General features: G+C 43.9%; 1 protein-coding gene across 1 annotated transcript in view; it reads left to right on the top strand.

Annotated features, from left to right (window-relative positions):
- LOC124799287 overlaps positions 1 to 22,414 on the top strand; it is a 292,389-nt gene that overhangs the window by 53,525 nt on the left and 216,450 nt on the right. The window contains exons 6-7 of the mRNA XM_047262901.1: positions 7,298 to 7,499; positions 13,969 to 14,221. Of these exons, the coding sequence (XP_047118857.1) occupies positions 7,298 to 7,499; positions 13,969 to 14,221 (455 nt within the window). The remainder of the gene's footprint in view (positions 1 to 7,297; positions 7,500 to 13,968; positions 14,222 to 22,414) is intronic.

Below are 22,414 nucleotides of genomic sequence, written 5' to 3'. Positions count from 1 at the left end.
TTATATCCACTGCAGATTCCCAAAGCGAACTGGTACTTCTCTTTCATACAATGTGCTCTTTGTGATCTACTCATTACAGTTTAGCGTAACATAACTGACCTGTGTTTTTTAGGTATATTTTTTGGATTTTTGGGGCCCTGTCGTTACTGTTAGTAAAAGAAAAATCGCCAAAACAGCAATGCATGGAAATATGTAGAGCAAGAAATTTCGAAAATTAGATAAGTTGTTATCAGGGTAGTATCATGTAAAAATTACCACAATCTATCCCCCTTGCGTCATCTATTCATAGAAGATACCACCTTGTGTGAATCTAGGACTCTACTTTCTATGGTGAAATGATAATTGTCGGTAGTAGGTCGAGAGCGGTCAAGGCTTCATTCAGCTGATGAGTTCGGGAAAGCAGAGTTACAGGTTGTTGACGTCTCTTTCTACATTCTTCCCCCTCTCCCCAACCCTTTCCAAATGCAACTTTCCGTCATCTCCAATTTTTACCTGTGATACCTAGGATACTAATTATAATACAAATAAAATCTTTTAATGTAGTAGTAAGTTGTAGTACAGATGTCCTTAGTATATCGCTTCATTACAGTTTACAAGAAATCGTAGTTTACAGAAATACATCATTTTACAAGAATTCATCCGAAAATCTGGAAGGTACATGTGTCATAGAACTGATTTAACGTCCTGCTTCGGGCATGGATGTGTGTGATGTCCTTAGGTTAGTTAGGTTTAAGTAGTTCTAAGTTCTAGGGGACTGATGACCTCAGAAGTTAAGTCCCATAGTGCTCAGAGCCATTTGAACCATTTATTCATCGTCATCAATTTCGTCCTCCCCCTCAGCGCTTTTTCCAGTGTTGGAAGTTTTTTGTAACTCACTTTTCGTTATGATGCTCAGCTCCTTCAGCAATTCTGTTTTTATCTCATCAAGGGTGTTAAAATGACATCTTTTCATGGTTATCCTCAGCCTCGGATGTAGAAAGAAGTCTCCAGGTGTCATTTGCGGCGAATTAGATGACTCACGCAACAGAACGGTTTTTTAATTTGCCAAAACATCACGAACAAGCATTGATGTGTGAGCGGGAGCATTATCGTGATGAAATTTTCACAAGTGATTTTGCCCCAATAATGGTATTTTTCTTCCGATTGCTTCACGCAAACGGCGCACAGCTTTAAGATAGTGTTCCTTACTGATCGTATGACCTCAAGGCACATACTCATTATGCACTGTCCCACTGTAATCGAAGAAAATAATGAGAAGATCCTTCATATGTGATCGAACCTTGTCGAATTTTTTTCGGTCTTGGCTCTGCATGGTCTTCCATAGGGACTATTTGGCCTTTGTTTCAGCATCGTACTCATGTCATGTCACCTTTTCTAAGCTTCTAGAGAAATTCTCGATCGTTGTCGACTTCATTCAGTAATTCCTGGACGATGTCTATGCGCCTTCGTTTTCAGTCGAAATTCAACAATTTTGGAATAAACTTTGCTGCTACACGTTCCATGCCCAAACCATCCGACAAAATTTCTTGGCACGAGCCAAATAATATGCCAACATCACCAGCAACCTCTGTGATTGTAAATAGCCTGTTTTCCGGAACCATTTTCTTCTATATTGCCGTCAGCAACTGATGCGCTACGGCGTCCAAGGCTATCGTTCTCTTCATCGTCTTCTCGACCTTCTTTAAAACATTTATACCAATCTGAAACTTTTGTCTCACTCATACTAGATTCGCCGAAAGCCACAGTCAATATTTCTCAAGCAAAATTTAATGCAAATTCTTTCCTACTTTTTTTTTAAAGTAAAAATTCGCCGAGACTCGAAAACACGTATAATCTTTTCGACTGTCAACAAAAAACAACTAAAGATGTAAACATACATCAATAAAAAGTGCACCAAAAAGATAAAAAAACTAAAAAACGGATGTAAAAATTCCGCAAAAATTAAAAAACATTCCCATTACTTTTTGATCATACCTCGCATCTGGAAACCACAGAGCATGTCGTGTGTACCTCGGATCCATTTACGATCACAGTTACTATAAACGTCAGTTCAATGGCAATGGCACAGGAAGGATCCCGAACACATTTGATATCTCATGGAGTCCACAACAAGGTACGTAGCTGCTTTCATCAGGGCGATACCTTGTAGGTACTGTTAATTCAACTGCTGTGTATGCAGGCCGGAGCTGTGGTCTACTAAAGCAAAGAAATATAATAAATACAGACTTTACCGTCATATACAGCTGGTGAAATCTTTCTGACGTTTGCAGCAGGGAGGCTACGTAGAAATCCCCCAAAGTTTCGATGAGTGCCACTCTCATCATCTACTGGCGCAGTGTCGAGATCAATTGGAAGTCATATATACATATACATAAGCGGCGGCCACCTCTCCCTGCAACCCCTCTGCTCTGGCGTGGCCATCGACGTGCCATGGTGGGAGGCGGACTGCCGTTCGACTCTCGGCACTTACTGTCTTACCCAGACTCGCGAAGGGTCAAGTGTTGCGCGCGGTCTCTACATACAGCTGCTTATGAAAGATTACACGCCGATCTCTAGTGATAGTCCTCGTACCTGTAGACGAGATTTTCATGGAGTCTCATCTCAACTCCTTCTTTAATCATCCTCTTCCAGAAGGCACAATTTGGCACAATATTCTCGTTTTCTCAAATTTACTAATGATGTGTTCTGCCACCACTGACTTTATCCTTCAAATATACTCACCTAATGTGCCGGGTAATTGCGGTTGCAATTGGTCCTTGGCTCGGAGCCCAGCATATATTTAGTTTTTTTAATAATTTTCCAAAGATAGCTTTGATGGTGGTTTCTATGAGGATTATCGCAATTTTGACGAAGAAGGTCCATTGTAGGAGATAAACGCGAGTTTGTCTTTCTCTAACTGTTGTTTGACGATGGGAGTATCACTCGATTTCTTCAGTGTGCATCTATCTGCACTTCACTATCCCCATTTTGCCGAAGGCACAAATCTATGAGTTTTTAACATTTTGCAGCCCTGTCAGCAACTGTGATAAATTAATATGTCAAAAATCCGCCTCAGTTGCTAAATGTTACTGGTACCACTAACATTTCGCAACTGAGGCGGATTTTTGACATATTTATTGAAGTCACAAATGGCACATGGCTCATGAAGTATTCATCACCGAAGTTGATCAAAAACAAATTTCGAACCTTGATGGCTGAAGACAAGCTTAGAGTTTTGGCTCCACTCAGTATTCAATGTGATATGTTAAGACCACTAAGTTATGAAGATATGAGGGTTTGCCCAGAAAGTAATGTACCACATTTTCTCTTCAACAATTCTTTATTGAACATAATTACGCACACGAAATAATGGTGTTTTATCTACAAACTCTATTTTTCCACGTTATCTCCATCCTCTTCTATTTCCTTCCTCCAGCGCGAAACAAGAACTTGTATGCCCTGTCGGTGCCAATCCTTGTCCTGGTAACAAAGCCAGTGCTTCACCATGTGAATCATCCCCTCCACTGAACCGCCTTCGGATGATCTCACCCTCTGTGCCCAGCGGCTAACTGTACTTCTGTCGACATCAGATGCTCCATAGACATTTGTGCATATGACGTTGCTTGTAACGATACCATCAAACTACAGACCGATTTCACTTTTGCCAGCATTCTCAAAAATTTTAGAAAAAGTATTGTACAGGCAGCTTCTCATCGATCTGACCATAAATAACATATTATCAAGAACACAGTTTGGGTTTCTGAAGGGTTCTGATATCGAGAAGGCAATTTACACCTACAGTGAAAATGTACATAATTCATTAAATAACAAATTACAAGCAGCAGGTATTTTCTGTGATTTGTCAAAGGCATTTGATTGTGTGAACCACAACATCCTTTTTAATAAATTAGAATTCTATGGTGTCGCAGGCAGTGCTGCAAAATGGTTGAAATCATGTCTCGCTAACAGGAAACAAAGGGTGTCAGTGCAAGGGACTAGTGAATTAAGTCATCAGTCAGCGTCAGAAAGGGAAAGAATTACATGTGGTGTCCCACAAGGATCCATCTTAGGGCCACTGCTATTTTCTTATGTACATTAATGATCTCTCATCAGTTACACTGCCAGAAGCAGAGTTCGTTTTGTTTGCAGATGACACAGGTATTGCAATAAATAGTATGTCGAATGTAGTTCTAGAAAGATCTGCTAATGATATTTTCATGGATAGTAATAAATGGTTTAAAGCTAACTCACTGACATTAAACTTCGAAAAGACTCACTATATACAGTTCAGAACCTGCAAGAGGTTTCCACCCAACATACGTAGAAGTATGAAGAAGATCAGATACAAGAGGTTGACAGTCTTAAATTCCTGGGATTACAACTTAATAATAAATTCAGTTGGGAGGAGCACACCACAGAACCGCAGAAACGCCTTAAAAAATCTGTATTTGCAATTCGAGTGTTAGCAGACATAGGCGACATAAAAATGAAAAAGCTTGCATACTTTGCCTACTTTCATTCCATAATGTCATATGGTATAATGTTTTGGGGTAACTCTTCAAGTCAAACAAAAGTTTTCAGAGTCCAGGCGACATAAAAATGAAAAAGCTTGCATACTTTGCCTACTTTCATTCCATAATGTCATATGGTATAATGTTTTGGGGTAACTCTTCAAGTCAAACAAAAGTTTTCAGAGTCCAAAAGCGGGTAATACGTATTATTGGTGGAGTAAATTCACGGACGTCCTGTAGAAACCTCTTCAAAGAACTAGGTATACTAACTACTGCCTCTCTATATACACTCCTGGAAATTGAAATAAGAACACCGTGAATTCATTGTCCCAGGAAGGGGAAACTTTATTGACACATTCCTGGGGTCAGATACATCACATGATCACACTGACAGAACCACAGGCACATAGACACAGGCAACAGAGCATGCACAATGTCGGCACTAGTACAGTGTATATCCACCTTTCGCAGCAATGCAGGCTGCTATTCTCCCATGGAGACGATCGTAGAGATGCTGGATGTAGTCCTGTGGAACGGCTTGCCATGCCATTTCACCTGGCGCCTCAGTTGGACCAGCGTTCGTGCTGGACGTGCAGACCGCGTGAGACGACGCTTCATCCAGTCCCAAACATGCTCAATGGGGGACAGATCCGGAGATCTTGCTGGCCAGGGTAGTTGACTTACACCTTCTAGAGCACGTTGGGTGGCACGGGATACATGCGGACGTGCATTGTCCTGTTGGAACAGCAAGTTCCCTTGCCGGTCTAGGAATGGTAGAACGATGGGTTCGATGACGGTTTGGATGTACCGTGCACTATTCAGTGTCCCCTCGACGATCACCAGTGGTGTACGGCCAGTGTAGGAGATCGCTCCCCACACCATGATGCCAGGTGTTGGCCCTGTGTGCCTCGGTCGTATGCAGTCCTGATTGTGGCGCTCACCTGCACGGCGCCAAACACGCATACGACCATCATTGGCACCAAGGCAGACGCGACTCTCATCGCTGAAGACGACACGTCTCCATTCGTCCCTCCATTCACGCCACTAGAGGCGGGCTGCACGATGTTGGGGCGTGAGCGGAAGACGGCCTAACGGTGTGCGGGACCGTAGCCCAGCTTCATGGAGACGGTTGCGAATGGTCCTCGCCGATACCCCAGGAGCAACAGTGTCCCTAATTTGCTGGGAAGTGGCGGTGCGGTCCCCTACGGCACTGCGTAGAATCCTACGGTCTTGGCGTGCATCCGTGCGTCGCTGCGGTCCGGTCCCAGGTCGACGGGCACGTGCACCTTCCGCCGACCACTGGCGACAACATCGATGTACTGTGGAGACCTCACGCCCCACGTGTTGAGCAATTCGGCGGTACGTCCACCCGGCCTCCCGCATGCCCACTATACGCCCTCGCTCAAAGTCCGTCAACTGCACATACGGTTCACGTCCACGCTGTCGCGGCATGCTACCAGTGTTAAAGACTGCGATGGAGCTCCGTATGCCACGGCAAACTGGCTGACACTGACGGCGGCGGTGCTGCGCAGCTAGCGCCATTCGACGGCCAACACCGCGGTTCCTGGTGTGTCCGCTGTGCCGTGCGTGTGATCATTGCTTGTACAGCCCTCTCGCAGAGTCTGGAGCAAGTATGGTGGGTCTGACACACCGGTGTCAATGTGTTCTTTTTTCCATTTACAGGAGTGTATTTACTCCTTAATGAAATTTGTCCTAAATAATATATCTCTTTTTCCAACAAACAGGACAAAAATGATCTGCACAAGGACTTAAAAGCAGTTACTTTAGTTCAAAAAGGGGTCCACTACTCAGGAACACTCATCTTCAATAATTTGCCAGCAAACATAAAACATTTAGTTACAAATAAAGATAAGTTTAAAAGGAGCCTGAAAAACTTACTAGTGGCCAACTCTTTCTACTCCATTGGCGAATTTTTTATAAGAAACACATGATGTATTGTATATAATCATACTATTGGTATTGTTATTTCAGCTTAAAAAAATTTGACATGTTCCACATCCACGAGGATCACCCCAGCACGGATCTATGGAACGAAAAACTTATCAAATCTAAACCACCTACAGACGCCATTTTGAAACTGTCCTGCAGCTACGCTATCTGTCGGAAGTGACGGAAACTAGGTGCGCTCACTCAGGAGATTTGAAATAACACGTACGAAACGTTTCGCATTCATAGCATTGTTTTCGGGTGAGAAAAAAAATGCGGTGCATTACTTCCTGGGCAACCGTGGTATTACAAGTAGATCCAATAGTATAAAGTGTAAGCGGAAACGAAGAAATCAATAACATTGTTTGAAAGATACATTTTAAGCCTAATTGTTTGGGCAAGTATTAAATTTGCTTGTTTGTTGCATTACTGTTGTTACCTTGCATTTGTTTAACAAATGTGTTTACTTATTGTTGCAATGTGCAATTTTAAAAGTAAAATACTGATTTCTGCGTGGAAGAGGATCTCCAATTTTGTTCTTTAAAAACAAAAATACTTAGCTGTTCATGACGAAGTTAAAAAATCGTGTCGAATATTTTTATGATATCAGTTCTTATCATTTTTGAATCTCGTCAATTCATTAACTGTATAAAACTGTATAAAACAGTTTTGCACAGTCAAACTATAAACCCTAAATGATGTGTTATAGGCATTTAATTCGACAATTGTCTGTAACACTGTTCTGGCAAGTTGGTCATTACATAATATCCCCCGGTAAGGCCGCACTACAGGTTCTCTCTAGTGGTCTATAGATAATAAATATGGTCTTGCTTCCTGTAAAGTGCTACTACGTCTGGCAGGGTGATGATGACTGAGGCGTACGGCACTGTGGAGCAGGTTGTGGGTTACTATGGCAACGCCACAAATCCTGGCGCGCACTTCTCCTTCAACTTCCTGCTCATCACCGACCTCAACAGCACATCCACTGCGGAAGACTTTGTCAACGTCATCGGAAACTGGATCGAGGTGATCAACACACGGGAACTCTGGTCCAACTGGGTGGTATGTATCCGAAAGGAACTTACTGTCTTTCTGCAGGCATTTTCAGCCCTTAGCTCTGTGCGCGTGAGTGTAGTTTTACCCGGCACGCAGATATCACTTCCTACCTAGCCTATTACAGCTCGTTGGTGTATTAACCGCCATTCACACTGTTCGTGAAAAATGTTGGTTTTATCATTTTTGTCCAGTACATCTGTCCTAATTTGACAAATGGATGAGTAGCACATGAAACAAAATCAAGCATAACGAAATAAAAATAAAGACAGAATTTTGAAAAGGAAATGTGTGAGTCGACTAAATTGTCAACCCCAGTTAGAGTTTACTACATGACAAACCTAGTCAAACAAGACAAATTATCGCCAATGCACTTTAAAAATTGGAACGCTACACTACTGACAACTAAAAGAGCAGAAAATTGATAGTTTATGAGTAATGACTCATCTCAGATTACTTAATCGCTTAGGCTACGAACGAAAATAAAATTTGTTGTTAAAATTTCACAACGTTTTTAAACACTATCTTACTGTCTAGTCTCTGAGATCTCCATTTACTCTGGCTACGTCATACAACTATTTCCCGATATTATATTCTGCTTGAGATATCATTAATTCTATTGAGATGACGTACAGCCCAGTACAAGAAATGCTTTATGTGGTACACTGCAACTATAGCGGAGAGATAAACATCATCACGAGATTCTTGGCGGTTGGAAAGAATAATGGGTGACATTCTTGCGTTTTTATGATAACAGAAAAGCTTTGGGCATGGCCTGGGATACCATCACGTAGCTTGATCGTGAAAGTAGACTCTGTTCCCTAAAAACTGCTATTTCGTTGCAGCATCTAAGAGATAAAAAGGAACACGCGAGTATTGCTCTTCCACATTCTGGTTACTCGTCTGATGCTGTTGGCGTTGTGGTACAGTGGCTCTGAACACGCAGTATGGACCTAGGTAACAGTCAGACCGCAGCCCGACGATGCTCGACTTTCACGTCCGCTTTGCTTCTTTTCGGAAAATTTTCTTCTTATCAGTCGTACGGGTTCGCAGACTCTGAGACGTAGCAGTGAAATTTCATTTCCCTGACCAAGGCCATCCCCGACTGATATCACGTAATATCGTTCAAATGGTTCAAATGGCTCTAAGCACTGTGGGACTTAATATCTGAGGTTATCAGTCCCCTAGAACTTAGAACTACTCAAACCTAACTAACCTAAGAACATCACACACATATATGCCCGAGGCAGGATTCGAACTTGCGACCGTAGTAGCAGCGTTGTTCCGGACTGAAGCGCCTAGAACCGCTCGACCACTGCGGCCGGCCGTAATATCGTAAGACAGTTAAATAATAAATTGTTGTCTATTGGGTTTCAAAATATGAAGCGGAAAATTTCCAGTCCACTGACGCAAAATACGTAGGAATCGAATTTAGGGTTCTCTTCAATGGAATTTTGAAGACACCGAAATAACAGAAGTCGACTAAGATAGCCATATTTGCTATTGTTCCGGAAGCCGCAAGGGAGGAACAGCCGAGAGAGCAGAAATGAGGCTGGCGTGAGCGTTAAGTTCTAGCATGTGTCTTTGGGTACGTTCTAAAAGGTTGGCACATACATACAATTCCGGTAAACAGAAAAGTAAGATGAATTTTGTGTAGTCATGGCGTTTACTGATTGTCTATTGTATCGTTTTTTTTCCCCACCAGTTTAACCTGACTGTTAAAACGAGTTCTGTAATAACCGATTTTTGATTTTTATTCCCATTATTTCTTGTAATAAACTTAGAAATCGAACAAAGCTTGAACAATTTTGACACTCTCAGTTTCAAGATACATAGAATCAAAATGTTAAATTAAATACTCAAGTAAAAGAAAGTACATCAGTCGTTCGCTGCTTTTCCCGAAAAGTGATAAGTGGCTGAATCCTGCAAAAAGTCACCAGTATTCTCCACTTGATCCTAATTCTTTGAAACCCTTCCCAAAAATCACTTTGCAAATCTGGGATCATGCCACTGTTGTGACATCGCGGATAGTCAGCGCTAGAGGATGAAAACTGAAGTCTAAGAACTCGTGTTTTTCGTGTTAATTTGTCCGTTTCCGAGAGCTACAAGCAGATAAAGGCATATTATGTAGACACAGGTAGCAGATCAGCTACTTTCTATTCTTATTGCACACTTTGAAGGAATTGTTAAGTTTTTATTATATTACTGTTACTATAATTTCTTCTTTGTTTTATTAGTTCACAGAAATGGCAGACGAATCTTTGACCTATTAAAACAAATGAAGCATTGTACGACAATGCTACGTCACTTCGTTAAAATATTTCCAGACAAGGGTTGATGCCATTCTGCAGTACAACGAATGTCTGAGAGGGACAGCGAGAAGCAGTTGTCTAGACTAGGTGGTGGCAGGTCTTGCCCACTGCACGCGCATGCGTATCTCAAGCCACGACACACGGCCACAGCGACATTATTGTCTGAGCAGCGCTGTGTATGTTGCTCGTTTGTGTCGCCATTCTACACTACTGGCCATTAAAATTGCTACACCACGAAGATGACGTACTACAGACGCGAAATTTAACGGACAGGGAGAAGATGCTGTGATATGCAAATGATTAGCTTTTCAGAGCATTCACACAAGGGTGGCGCCGGTGGCGACACCTACAACGTGCTGACAAACAGCAGTTGACCGGCGTTGCCTGGTGAAACGTTGTTGTGATGCCTCGTGTAAGGAGGAGAAATGCGTACCATCTAGTTTCCGACTTTGATAAAGGTCGGATTGTGGCCTATCGCGTTTGCGGTTTATCGTATCGCGACATTGCTGCTAACGTTGGTCGAGATCCAATGTCTGTTAGCAGAATATGGAATCGGTGAGTTCAGGAGGGTAATACGGAACGCCGTGCTGGATCCCAACGGCCTCGAATCACTAGCAATCGAGATGACAGGCATCTTATCCGCATGGCTGTAACGGATCGTGCTGCCACGTCACGATCCCTGAGTCAACAGATGGGGACGTTTGCAAGACAACAACCATCAGCACGAACAGTTTGACGACGTTTGCAGCAGCATGGACAATCAGCTCGGAGACTATGGCTGCGGTTACGCTTGACACTGCATCACAGACAGGAGCGCCTACCATGGTGTACTCAACGACGAACCTGGTTGCACCAATGGCAAAACGTCATTTTTTCGGATGAATCCAGGTTCTGTTTACAGCATCATGATCGTTGTATCCGTGTTTGGCGACATCGCGGTGAACGCGCATTGGAAGCGTGTATTCGTAATCGCAATACTGGCGTATCGCCCGGCGTGATGGTATGGGGTGCCATTGGTTACACGTCTTGGTCAGCTCTTGTTCGCATTGACGGCACTTTGAACAGTGGACGTTACATTTCAGATGTGTTACGACCCGTGGCTCTATCCTACATTCGATCACTGAGAAACCCTACATTTCAGCAGGGTAATGCACGACTGCATGTTGCAGGTCCTGTGCAGGCCTTTCTGGATACAGAAAATGTTCGACTGCTGCCCTGGCCAGCACATTCTACAGATATCTCAGCAATTGAAAACATCTGGTCAATGGTGCCCGAGCAACTGGCTCATCACAATACGCCAGTCACTACTCTTGAACTCAGGTATCGTGTTGAAGCTGCATGGGCAGCTGTACCTGTACACGCCATCCAAGCTCTGTTTGACCCAATGCCCGGGCGTATCAAGGCCGTCATTACGGCCAGAGGTGGTTGTTCTGGGTACTGATTCCTCAGGATCTATGCACCCAAATTGCATGAAAATGTAATAACATGTCAGTTCTAGTATAATATATTTGTCTGGTGAATACTCGTTTATCATCTGCATTTGTTCTTCCTGTCCGATCACTTGCACGCATTTATGTCCACTGTACATTCCGACGGACTTGGGCAATTCCAGCAGGACAATGCGACACCCCACACGTCCAGAACTGTCACCGGTCAACTGCTGTTTGTGTATGAGAAATCGGTCGGAAACTTTCCTCATGTCAGCACGTTGTAGGTGTCGCCACCGGCGCCAGCCTTGTGTGAATGCTCTGAAAAGCTAATCATGTGCATATCACAGCATTCTCTTCCTGCAGGTTAAAATTCACGTCTGTAGCACGTCATCTGCGTGGTGGAGCAATTTCAATGGTCAGTAGTGTACTTGAGGGAATCGTCGCAAAATATGGAAATTGGTTGAAAGTTGCAAGTCACTGCTTATTGGAGAGGATAGATGATTTCCGGTCCGATCGTTGCAGACTGCCTAGCATCTAGTCAAACTTTGCCAGCTAACTAACACTAGCGGCAAACGGAGTTTAGGAAGCGCGGATCGGTTGTTTATGTGGGCATCCTTTGCTATGTCCTTCCCAGAACCCGAAAGGAGAATTTTTAATGGCATTCTTCTTCAATTGTACTACTAAGTACATTGTGCCGTAAAATACTGTCTCCTTAAAGCATCGTGATGTGCTTCCTTTCTTTTTTTCCTTTTTGCGATCTTCGTTGATTTGATCTGGCAAAATGTTGGAATAACTGTTCTAATTATTTGAAGAAACATGAAAATTAGACATTTGACTGTCGCATAACATACATTCTAAGACAAAAAAAGACGCATGACGAAGGAGTTACCTGACTGGGACGGAAGTCGGTAGACGTGATGTCCATGTACAGACAAACAAATGATTACAGTTTCAGAAAAATTATATGGTTTATGGAAGAGAAAGAGCTTCACAAATTAAGCAAGTCAGTGACGCGGTGGAGCACCTCTGGTCCTTATTCAAGTAGCTATTCGACTTGGCATTGATTGATAGAGGTGTTGGATGTTCTGAGTGATATAGCCCTGAATTCTGTCCAATTGGCGCGGTAGATTGTCAAAAACCCGAGCTGATGGAGGGGCTCTGCCCATAATGCTCAAAACGTTCTCCCTGGGAAGAGATCCGGCGACTTCGCTGTCCACGGTACGATTTGGAAAGCACAAAAATAACCAGTAGCAACTCTCACCGTATGCAAGAGGGCATTATCTAGCTGAACGTAAGTCCAAGGTGGCATACCACGAAGGTCAGCAAAAAGGGGCATATCATATCGTCGACATATTGCTGTGCTGTAAGGGTGCTGCGGATGACAACTGTGAAATGAAATGTTGTAGGACCGTATGGCGGACGACAGGCACGTTGCTGTCTCCAGACATGTCTTCGGTCAGCAATCTCTTTGACTGAAGTAGAACTCTCTTAAATGAAATGATGAGTGCTGCTTCGAACATAGATCCTGTCTACAGACGTCCCAGATAGCGGCGAGATATCAACTTGAATTGAGTGATGGTCTAGGGCTCCATTTCATTTCACAACAGGACGCTTTTGGTTGTCATTCTTACACACAGCGGTACGTCTATGATATTCTGCGCCCCGCTTTGTGCCCTTCATGGCAAGAAAGCCGTTCTGGGCTCATATTTCAGCAAGATAACGCCGGCCCGCACACGGCGAGAGTTTCTACTGCTTGTCTTTGTGCTTGTGAAATCCCACCTTGGCCAGCAAGGTCGCCGGGTCTCTCCCCAATAGAGAATATCTGGAGCATTACGGGCAAGGTCATTCAGCTAGCTCTGGATTTTGATGATAAAACGCTCCAATCGGACAGAATTTCACTATATCCCTCAGCACGACATCCAACCACTCTATCGATCAATGCCAGGCCGAGCAACTGCTGCTTAAGTATCAGAGCTGGCCCAACGCGTTATTAACTTTCTCAAATCGTGAAACTCTTTTTCTACGGTCCCAGGTTCGAATCCTGCCTTGGACAGGGATGTGTGTGATGTCCTTAGGTTAGTTAGGTCTAAGTAGTTCTAAGTTCTAGGGGACTAATGACCTCAGAAGTTGAGTCCCATAATGCTCAGAGCCATTTGAACCATCTTTTTGAAACTCTTTCGCCGGCCGAAGTGGCCGTGCGGTTCTAGACGCTGCAGTCTGGAACCGCGAGACCGCTACGGTCGCAGGTTCGAATCCTGCCTCGGGCATGGATGTGTGTGATGTCCTTAGGTTAGTTAGGTTTAAGTAGTTCTAAGTTCTAGGGGACTAATGACCTCAGAAGTTGAGTCCCATAGTGCTCAGAGCCATTTGAACCAATAGTGTAGCCCCTCCATAGAGACACAACACTATTTCTTCATTTAAATAATACGACAATGAGAAAAACTGCATTGAAACGAAGGAGTTATTTGGATTGTCCCTATAATTCGCTCACGTGTGCTGTAGTAAGTGTGCACCTTACTGGACGTCGGTTTCTGTTTCACCTGTGGATTATCCCCTTGTATTACATCCTGATTAGTAGTTCAGTTATCGTTGTCCCAAATTCTCAGTCAGCTTCATCAAAACTATTTTCATTGTAGATGAATGTGATGTGTGTCTCTAAATTAAACTAGATTATTTTGTTATTGGCAGCACATAAAAGAGATAAGGGCACTGCACGTGGTATGCGTGTCTTTCCAGATCGGCAACCACGACCAGCACCGCGTGGCCAGCCGGTACAGCCCAGAGCTGGTGGACGGCATGAACATGCTGGTGACGCTGCTGCCGGGAACCGCCGTCACCTACAACGGAGAAGAGATCGGCATGGAGGACAACTACAACATGACGTGCGAGGTGGCCCACGACCCTCAAGGCTGCCACGATAACGTCACTCTCGGGAACTCCAGAGACCCAGAGAGGACGCCCTTCCAGTGGGATAACACTGCAAACGCTGGTACAGTGATATTTTGAGACTCGTAACATCGCATGCAGCTTCCATACGCATAGAAGCTGAAGTAACGAATTAAAATGTGTGCCAAGGCCAGGACTTTAACGTGGGTCTCCTTCTTACCGGTCAGATGCTGTATGATTAACATACCTGCACGGAATACCCTACTCCAGTGCCTATTACATACAAAGCTACGTTGCTATTCCGCTGTGGCCGAGCGGTTCTAGGCGCTTCAGTCCGGAACCGCGCTGCTGCTACGGTCGCAGGTTCGAATCCTGCCTTGGGCATGGATGTGTGTGATATCCTTAGGTTAGTTAGGTTTAAGTAGTTCCAAATCTAGGGGACTGAGGACCTCAGATGTTAAGTCCCATAGTGCTTAGAGCCAGCCAATATCACCTTCTGTCCTTATCGAAGATAAAGTTGAAACTCAGTATGTCTCCAGGACAATGTAATTCCATCGCATGCAACGTTTTTGTAGGCAACGGCCTTGCCACAGTGGATACACCGGTTCCCGTGAGATCACCGAAGTTAAGCATTGTCGGGCGTGGCCGGCATTTGGATGGGTGACCATCCAGCCGCCATGCGCTGTTGCAATTTTTCGGGGTGCACTCAGCCTCAAAATGCCATTTGAGGCTCCGGTCAAAGAAAACCATCATAACGACCGGGAGAGCGGTGTGCTGACCACACGCCCCTCCTACCCGCATCCTCACCTGAGGATGATACGGCGGTCGGATGGTCCCGATGGGCCGCTTGCGGCCTGAAGACGGAGTGCTTCAACGGTTTTGTGCTTCTTTTTAACTACTTTCCCTCCGGCAAGAGGGGGGGAGGGGTGAAAAGGTGAAGGGTAATATCGCTCCTCTTAGGTCGTACAACAGTACGTGAACCTTGTCACTCGAGAACTATGCAAGTGCCGCGAACCGAGAAACTAGGAAAGATTGAGAGCTTCTTTCCGCTACTCTCTGACGTTTATACATAGAATGGAAATACAGGGTGTATCAAACCGAATCACCCGATTTGGCACGTCTATATTTCTGTAACTAATAAACATGTACAATAAACTTTGTTTTTGGATGAACGGGAAACTCAAAAAGTTTTTTTTTTACATTTTGTTGGAGGTGTTGAATATGCCCCCCGCCTTTGAGATGCGCGGCATATGTCAATTTGGGATTCAAATTTTTCTCACACTGCAGCGAGCATGTCTTGAGTTACTGATGCCACAGCTGCTATTTTCGATGTCTCAGCTCATTCATTGTTGTTGGTAATGGAGGCATGGAAACGGAGTCTTTTATAAACCCCCACAAGAAATAATGGAGCTGCAGGGTGAACGAATTTCTGCGGACGCCTTGTGAAACTATGTCGGATGCGTTCGACGTCTGTGTCAGACATTCGGCGACTGCCCAGCGATTTGTCTTTACACACATTTTTCTCGAGATTGTTCATGCCATCCTCTAATGCTCTGTGCTGCAGAGGATCCACACCATATCTAGCACGAAAGTCACGCTGAACAGTTATTACAGACCCGCACTGCGCAAAATGCAGAACACAAAACGTATTCTGTTGTCCTGACACCATTTTTGCTAGAACTGAAGTGGGTGTACACTGCTGCTACCTAGCGGGAACCTTGTAAAACTCGTACCAACAGTACGTTGTTCACGCACAGATCTCAAATAACATAATAGTTACAACTTTTTTAAATCGCCATGATTCTTTTTGATACATCCCGTATCTCTGGAGTGAGCATTCAGATTCGCAGAGTTTATTTTCTGTTGTCAACATACAGTCCTACCATGGTCATGTGACCCCGCGACGGCGTGGGGTTGTACGTAATGCCTCCTACAGCTTTCGAATTTCGCCATATCGCTAATACAGACACATTTCCTTCATTCGTGCTGTGGATTTGGTGTAGGTGTTTTTAGACACCACAACAATTTGCATTTGCTGCTGGGAAAAAACTGGACTCTTATCAGAAGAGCGAAACGAACGGGCATTACGTCAAAGCACCGTCACGTCAGTTCACTTAGCCAAGCACCGAAAGGCGAAAGTGAGGTTGTGCGTCACCATCCGTGATACAAGAAGATAGTGTCGAAACTGAGGAACTAATAACGACAAAGTTCATTAATGTACAAAGTAAATTTCATAACGTATGTTCTTGGTCAGTTTTGTATGGTAAACCGCTGAGAAGTGAAACAATATTTTAGAACATGGACATTTATTTGCTATGGATAATATATAGATTCAAACATATCAAACAATACTTATAAAGGAAAAAATGGAGCCTCTTAAACTTATCCACCGCATTTTTTCCTTACTTAACTGATAACGTCATGAGCAACTGTAGTTTTCACCTTCATTAAAGCTGACCTTATCATTTAAAATGTAACGTAATGGCAATTGCTTCGTTAAATTAGGTTCTTATTTATATACATTGTGGCGTCAGATCTGTTGTGTTATTGTAAAACCTAAATAATTTTTCGCTTTCAGATATCTGTCCTCACCTGTGTACATTCAATGGAAGAAATACTCATGTCGTCATGGAACATTTCTAGTTTGCCACGAAAACGAAGCATTATAATTACGAAGATACAGAAGCAAGAACTCCACTCCCATTAAACGAGTGAGCGCGGCGAAAATAGGTTAACCTGCGGTTTTAGCAGGTGACGAATCCATATGGCCTTTCTTCCCGAGAAACCTTGAGGTGCTGTGACGGGCCGCGACGGTGCGTTGGCTGTTTATCTGAATGCCGCCATTGGAAATGCGTTGAGGAATGTTTTGACGTGATATGACGCGACGGCACGTGTTAACCGGCGTTAACCAAACAGTGTCGTTCCGAGATCGCGTAACAGTTCCAGCTTAATGTTGTCAACAAGCGCAGAACACAATGCTCACTCCAGGGATATTTCTACTATATACATTTATTTTCAAGGAACACGTTCTAGAAGTGATGCGCAGGTCACAGGTCGAATCAGGTCACTCCTGGCGATCATTTTAATTTCTCCTATAGGCACTGCAGTGACCCTTGGTTCGTGGGCAAGAGCGTCATCATTATGGTTGAGAGCGGTAACTAAACTGCGAGAAGCATTGTGTTACCTACAGTAATATCTTGAAGACTTGAATTCGTATTTGTGCTACCAGAGGTCATCGATTTCACTTTGAGTGACGTTCCAGCAAATTTTGAGGCAAAGTATCGCGCCGTAGCAGCGTGTCGAAATATTTTGTCTTACATGACATTTTGCCCAAAATTCACCCTGAGCATATCTGTACTGTTTATTGGTCAGTCCGGATTTGAGTTCCATCAATAAAATAATTTGCTAGCAGCTCTGTTACTCATAACTAAAACTCTATTTTCCCACGCTAAAGGCAATTTATAGAAAAGTGTCCCCTCCAAACCATTCCAGAGCAGTACTAATATGACGCCTTCAAAAAGTGCGGAATTTTTGATATGTCAAACTACGAACTTTATTTTTTCAAACACGTTAACAAAATATATAAACACGTTTGTCACGCTTTCCTATTTCGGGTATGGATAATGACGTCTGACGTATGGCAACTCTACTGCGCTGACATGCAAAAACTCTGTCCCTGAAATTCGCTATGATTACCTGATAAGACTAGAATTGCATTTCACCAAGAACACTTCGAATTTACTGCTTTAACTCGCTGATGTTTCGGGAGTTATTGACACACATCAATGATTTAAGATAACCTCGAAGGAAATATCCCAAGGGATTAAGTCACACAACCTTGGCGGCCATATGTTCAAATGTGTGTGAAATCTTATGGGACTTAACTGCTAAGGTAATCAGTCCCTAAGCTTACACACTACTTAACCTAAATTATCCTAAGGACAAACACACACGCCCATGCCCGAGGGAGGACTCGTACCTCTGCCGGGACCAGCCGCACAGCTTGGCGGTCATAGTTGGTCACCATCACACGAGATGAGGTGATCCGGAAACAACTAAAGGAGAAATTCAGTTGTTTTGCTGCTCAAATCACAACTTCTGAACGTCTATTCCACTGTAGTTAAACCTTAAAAAAATCTCTTACCATCGCACGTTATCGATTTCCATTAGCTGTCACAGCCTGTCCCGACTCGTCTTTGAAAAGATAAGGATCGATAATACAACCGAACAAGGATTATCTGACTCTCAGAGACGGCAATTAAATCCATTAATGTATAAGTGCGCCTCGTCGCCAAGATGATTTCCTCGCAAAACCGTCGTCTTCCGATCTTCTTTTCAGAAACAAGTCATCAAAATGTCCTCTTTTCTCGTGACCAGCTTCTTTCAGCTAATGCGCTAACTGAATCCTGTGAGTTTGGTAATGGAGGTCGTTCTAGTTGGTGCATTCGCCATATTGCAAAATATCCTGTGCTCAGTTTTTGGGAGCGGCGAGGAGCCAACTCTAACGGCCTAACAGTCACACAATCACGAAACTTCGCAATGTTTTGCACAGATTGAGAAAAACGAGGGCGTCCAGGAGACTAAATGTTCATTGAACTTTTCCATAAACATCCAAAGTGTTAATCCATTCGTTGCTTCAACGCCCCTAGAATCGCGCGATGCCCTATCAATTTTTCTTCTATTCTGCAGATTGTCAGCCGGCCGCTGTGGCCGAGCGGTTCTAGGCGCTTCAGTACGGAACCGCTTTGCTGCTACGGTCACAGGTTCGAATCCTGCTTCGGGCATGGCTATGTGTGATATCCTTAGGTTAGTTAGGTTTAAGTAGTCCTAAGTCTAGGGGACTGAAGACCTCCGATGTCAAGTCCCATAGTGCTTAGAGCCGTTTGAACCATTTTTTTGCCGATTATCACATGCTGTCCGGTAGAAAACTGCATTATCTTTAGGCCCATAACAAACAAATGGGATAATTGCAGACTGAATCAGTAAATGGGAGGTTTACGAAAACCGAAATGATACATAGCAGTGTGGTCAACCGAAAAACGACAACCTACTATGTGATTCAAAACCGGAACGCTTTTATAAAGAACCTTTATACAGATTCGTTGTGGTTCTTTTGTAGTAAATTAACATAGAAGAAATGGTAAAGTTGCCCATAGCGTATCTCTAAAAGTTTCCAATGTTGTACAGGTACAATTTAACACACTTGCTCGTATAGCGAGATTTAAAAATGCGTTTGGCATTGTAAGTGCAACATAACCTTAAGAAATGACGTGGTATTACAGTATGGGAACAGACGAGCGTTGTGGAAAAAGGAGCGCACACGAACGGCTTTTAGGTGTAACAGTATGTCTAAATAGGGATCATGAAGGACACTGAGGTGACGGAAGTCATGGGATAGCGATATGCACATATACAGATGGTTGTAGTATCGCGTACACAAAGTGTAAAAGGGCAGTATATTGGCGGAACTGTCATTTGTTTTCAGGTGATTCATGAGAAAAGGTTTCCGACGGGAATTAACAGACTCTGAACGCGGAATGGTAGTTGAGCTAGACGCATGGGACATTCTGTGGTGTCTCCGCCAGACACCACACCTGCTAGGTGGTAGCTTTTTAAATCGGCCGCGGTCCGGTAGTATACGTCGGACCCGCGTGTCGCCACTGTCAGTAATTGCAGACCGAGCGCCACCACACGGCAGGTCTAGACAGACGTCCCGGCACTCACCCAGTTGTACAGCCGACTTTGCTAGCGATGCTACACTGACGAAGACTCTCTCATTTGCCGAGAAGATAGTTAGTATAGCCTTCAGCTAAGTCTATTGCTACGACCTAGCAAGGCGCCATCACCAAGTTATATTGAGATGATAATACTGTATCAACAAGACCAATGTTCACCAATTGTGGTTTAAAGTTAAGTATTCCAGCAGCTACGTACTTTTCTTTATAGCATTCATTACGTATCCTGTTTCAGACCTCACGCCAGCCGGCGTGAGTTTAAGCGCGTGCCTTTCGGCTTCCTGTCATTGTGTCTAGGCTGTCTTGTCTAGACACAACACATTCCATTTCGGAAATCTGTAGCATACGCAACATTCGGAGATCCACAGTGTCAAGAGGATGCCGAGAACACCAATGTTAGGTGTTACCTCTCACAACGAACAACGCAGTGGCTGAAGGCCTTCACTTAACCACCGAGAGCAGCGGCGTTTGCGTAAAGTTGTCAGTGCTAAATACGTAACAATGCGTGAAGTAACCGTAGAAATTAATGTGGGACGTATAACGAACTATATCTAGTATGACAGTGACGCGAAATTTGGCGGCCGGCCGGTGTGGCCGAGCGGTTCTAGGTGCTTCAGTCTGGAACCTCGCGACCGCTACGGTCGCAGGTTTGAATCCTGCCTCGGGCAGGTTAGTTAGGTTTAAGTAATTCTAAGTTCTAGGGGACTGATGACCTTAGATGCTAAGTCCCATAGTGCTCAGAGCCATATTTTGAAATTTGGCGTTAATGGGTTATGGCAGCGGACGACCGACGCTAGTGCCTTGGCTAACAGTAGACATCGCCTCTCCTGGGCTCGAGACCGTATCGGTTTGGCCCTAGACGATTTCAAAACCGTGGCCTGGCCAGATGAGTACCGATTTCCGTTGGTAAGAGCTGATTGTAGGGTCCGAGTGTGGCGCACACCCCACGAAGCCATGGACCCAAGTTGTCAACAAGACACAGTGCAAGCTGTTTGTGGCTCCATAATGATATGAGCTGTGTTCATATGGAATGGTCTGAGTACTTTGGTCCAACTTAGTAGATCATTGACTGGAAATGGTTATGTTCAGCTACCTGTGGACCATTTTCAACCATCCATGGACTTAATGTGCCCAAAACCCGCTGGAATTTTTATGGACGACAATTCGCTATGTCATTTGGCCTCAATAGTTCGCGTTTGGTTTGAAGAACATTCTGCCCAGTTCGAGTGAAAGATTAGGCCACCCAGATGGCACTACGTGAATCACATCGAACGCTTATGGGACACAATCGAGAGGTCTGCTCGTGCACAAAATCCTGCACCGGCAACACTATCGCAATTATGGACGACTACAGAGGCAGTGTTTCTGCAGGAGACTTCCAACGACTTGTTGGCTCCCTATAACGTTGAGTTGCTGGAATACGCCCAGCAAAAGGAGGTCAGACAGGATATTAGGAGATATCGCATGACTTTGGTACTTGAGTGTAAATGAATGTGGATGAATGTACAATGTGCCTAAGCTAACAATTAAGAGACACGCTGAAAAAAAGCAGTTGGTGATATAAAAATGTTTGACCGCATTGCGGTGTTTTCCAACGAACTAGAAAAGCCATTGGAAGGTCATATTCTTAAATTTGGAGATATGATGTTCCGTTTAAGCATACAGAACGTAATAGGACTTACAAATCGACGTCCCAGAACTAAATGGATTACCCAATAATTTCAATGCTGTAGAAGTCATCTCAGGCAGAAAGTGAGTTGACGGTATCCACCCGAGAAAAATTGCCGAATTCGAAGTTAATGATGAATGTTCGAAGCAAAATGTCAGTGCCTAACGGAGGTGCCAATAGGCTGACGATCCACCCATGAAAAAAAAAGTCCAGTCGTAAAAAAAGAGAATAACTACAGAACTAGAGCTCCATGTGTTTTGGAGACTCTTCGGCGAAGCCACTACAGAACCTCATTCGTAAATGAGAGGAATGAGTTTGCGGGTTGCGGAAGGAATATAAAACGGACGAAATGAACACATGGATGAAATACAGGGTGGGGAAATGGGCGAAAAAGTTCTATTGCATTGTATATAAACAGTGATGATAGTGATGAACGAACTAACATATGAAGCATTTCCGTAAACTGAGACTGGCACATACATTTAAGCTCAGGGTTGTGATGTGCAAGCGTGGTGCAATGTATGCACCGAATAGTACAATTTACAAAAGCAGATTCCTAATTTTTACCACTTGCATATGTTTAGAAAATTAAGTGTATTGTGTTTATTTTCCTATTGGATTGGTGCATAAGTTGTTAGGGTTTTTTCATAAGTTTAATAAACTCAACTTATGCACATAACACAGACTTTAGTGCCAGCAGACGGCCACTGAGTACTGCAGGTAGACTTGCTCGGGATCTTACCGCAGCCACTGGAACAGTTGTCTCCAGACACACAGTCTACAGACGATTGTACAGACATGATTTATTCGCCCAGAGACCTGCAAGATGCATTCCACTGACCCCTGGTCACAAGAGAGCCCGTAAAGCCTGTTGTCAAGAACACAGTACATG

Source organism: Schistocerca piceifrons, chromosome 1 (assembly GCF_021461385.2).
Source record: "Schistocerca piceifrons isolate TAMUIC-IGC-003096 chromosome 1, iqSchPice1.1, whole genome shotgun sequence".
NCBI lineage: Eukaryota > Metazoa > Arthropoda > Insecta > Orthoptera > Acrididae > Schistocerca > Schistocerca piceifrons.
Note: the sequence above shows the minus strand (reverse complement) of the source record. Positions and strands in the feature narration are given on the sequence as shown.